Source organism: Linderina pennispora, assembly GCF_002104995.1.
Source record: "Linderina pennispora strain ATCC 12442 chromosome Unknown DL89scaffold_33, whole genome shotgun sequence".
Taxonomy (NCBI): domain Eukaryota; kingdom Fungi; phylum Kickxellomycota; class Kickxellomycetes; order Kickxellales; family Kickxellaceae; genus Linderina; species Linderina pennispora.
In genome coordinates this window covers 50067-52412 of record NW_024468281.1, presented here as the reverse complement: position 1 = coordinate 52412, position 2346 = coordinate 50067, and the positions used below count along the sequence as shown (strand labels likewise).

The following is a 2346-nucleotide window of genomic DNA, read 5'->3' as shown; positions in this document are numbered from 1 at the left end:
CTGCGGGAAACTGTCAAAGTTGAACCTGTCTGCACGCCGCTGCTTCTTGGCTTTACGGACCAGCACGTGTTCCGGCTCCGTGGGCTGCTCGGCAGGCTGTTCGGCAGGTTGCTCAGCAGGCTGCTCCAGAGATCGGATCCTGGCAATCAGCGCCTCCTTGCTCCAGGAATCGTAGTCGGGCGTCTGCGACATTGTTGGTGGCCGGGTCGTGTATCTCTGTATTGCAATCCTGAATATCCCGTGTACACGCTGAACTCGTGCAAGCATGAACCAAGAAAATATAAAATGCCTCGACTATGTTAATCGACCATACCGCAGCCGACCCCGTCTCTCGCTCCCGATATCCTCCCAGCATCGCCAAAGGCAATATTTTGGGCTCCTCTCAACACATGCCCATTTTCGATCTTCGATGCATACAAACTGTCCATGTATTTTTAATGCCCTCAAAACCTTAGAACCCAGCCGGCGTTGTGCGCGGGATCGGCCGCTTTGTGAAGTGTGGCACCTTGTGCACTCCCTTCCGGTGGTTCTTGGCCGTCCGCGAGAACGTCGTGTACTTGTCGCGCGCCAGCATCTCCGCCTCCCGCGGCATGTCCTTGACCGCGTCCAGCTGCTTGCACTGCACGCCCGAGGCCAGCAGCGTATCGACGACGCTGTCCACCTCGCGCAGGCGCTTGCGCACGTTGGCCTTGCGCGTCTTGCTCAGCCGCCAGGGAATCCGCCACGCACGGCCGCCGAGTGTCGCCATGGTGGGCTTGAACGCGCCTAGGAAGGACCCAAACATTCTTTGTATAGAGAGGGAGAGGCGATTATGAAATGAGAATTGCACGAAATTGAAGAGCAGAAAACTGCAAAACTGCAAATTTACTGAAGATAAAAAGGCGCGTGATTTGATCACGATTTTGTTATTTGGCCCACTTCCTGTTTGCTGCTGACACGATTGACTTTTTCAGCGGCGTAGCTAGCACGCCCGCCGCACAGATGGTCTGATCCAGCTCTGCACTGGTCAGCTGTCCGCCGAACTTGTTGACAAAATGGAGCATGCACACGCTCAGCTTCCTTGACCTGCTGTTCGCCGGCACTACTACATGCAGCATCTCTGTCCATCGCGCACCTAGCCCGCTGCCTCCGGACACAGCGTCAGATGGTAGTGCACTGATTGCTGCCTCAGCAATTGTCCACAACGCATCGTTGTCGGCAAAGTCCCGCGAATTCTTCTTTGCCACTGCAACAACTTCGCCCAAAACCCACATAACGGTCACCATAGGCATATCCACGGCTTTCAACAGCTTTACTGCCAAGCCTGCTGCCGGCCCTGTCAATTTGCCTGGCTCTTCGATGAGCTTTGCAATCAGCCCCTGTGCAATGGCCATGGACTGTGTTGAGAGCATTGCGCTAAGCTGGCTGTGTACCACAGCTGGAATCACCTGCTGGCTGGAGAACCACTCGCTGGCAGCGGCACGCCCTAGCAAGTAATGTTGGTTCTCAAGGCTCACTGCTGAGTTTGATAGCACGGATTTGATGAACTGCGCAAGAGCTGGGCCACTGGCATTGTGCACGTCCAGGCCAGCATCACATACCCGCCGCAACGTTGCGTTCGGGAGCTGCCAGACACGTATTGCTGCATCATAGTCAGTGATCGCTGATAGCATCTCAATTGCCCAGCTGATATCCTCCATGTCGTCGCTTGCTTCAGGCGACTGCGTTTCTGCCGCCTCCGGTGCTTTCTCCAGATGCTGCTGCTGTCGAGCTAGCTGCAATGGCGTTGCTCGGCCAACAAATGGCGGATTGGTCAGAGGGCTGCTGAGCTGGACATCCGAGCATAGGGTGTACCTTGTTGTCTCCGAAGGATCGCGCGTTTCCTTGAGATACTGCACCACAGCACCCCATGGATCCGGATCGGTTTCTGCTACTGCACGATAGCTGGACATGACAAGCGACACTGTTGGAAAACACACCACCCGTGCGTAACCCCGTCCTAGCATCCCCTGCGATATATTCGCTGCCTGCATTGTTCGACAGAAATGGTTCCATGGACTTCTCACACCTCAGGGCTGGCTTTTCGCAATGATTTATTCATTCGAGCAGGCCCTCTACAAGGAGACACCCGCTGTTATAAAACAATAGTCTTTTGGGTGAAAAGTGCATTGCACACCACGAAAAGGGTGCTGACCACAGCCGTTCGAGCACGAGCAAACGTGCTCAGTGAGCCAAGCCAACGGGCGAAGTGATTAATTTACTTCGAGCGGGCACGCATCTTTCTGCGCTTGCGCTTCAGGCGTCTGGTACGCTTCTTCTTCCACTTGTCTCTCATCTACAAAAGGATACACGTGTTTAGATAAAAGG

The 2346-nt window shown here is 54.7% G+C and overlaps 1 protein-coding gene across 1 annotated transcript; it reads right to left on the bottom strand.

The window, feature by feature from the left end:
• Positions 1 to 451: 451 nt before the first annotated feature.
• DL89DRAFT_227853 (uncharacterized protein) lies at positions 452 to 784 on the bottom strand (the record flags this gene model as incomplete). The annotated part of the gene is made up of 1 exon (XM_040884867.1): positions 452 to 784. The coding sequence occupies one exon, from the start codon at positions 782 to 784 to the stop codon at positions 452 to 454; it is 333 nt and encodes a 110-aa protein (XP_040739604.1).
• Positions 785 to 2346: the final 1562 nt, after the last annotated feature.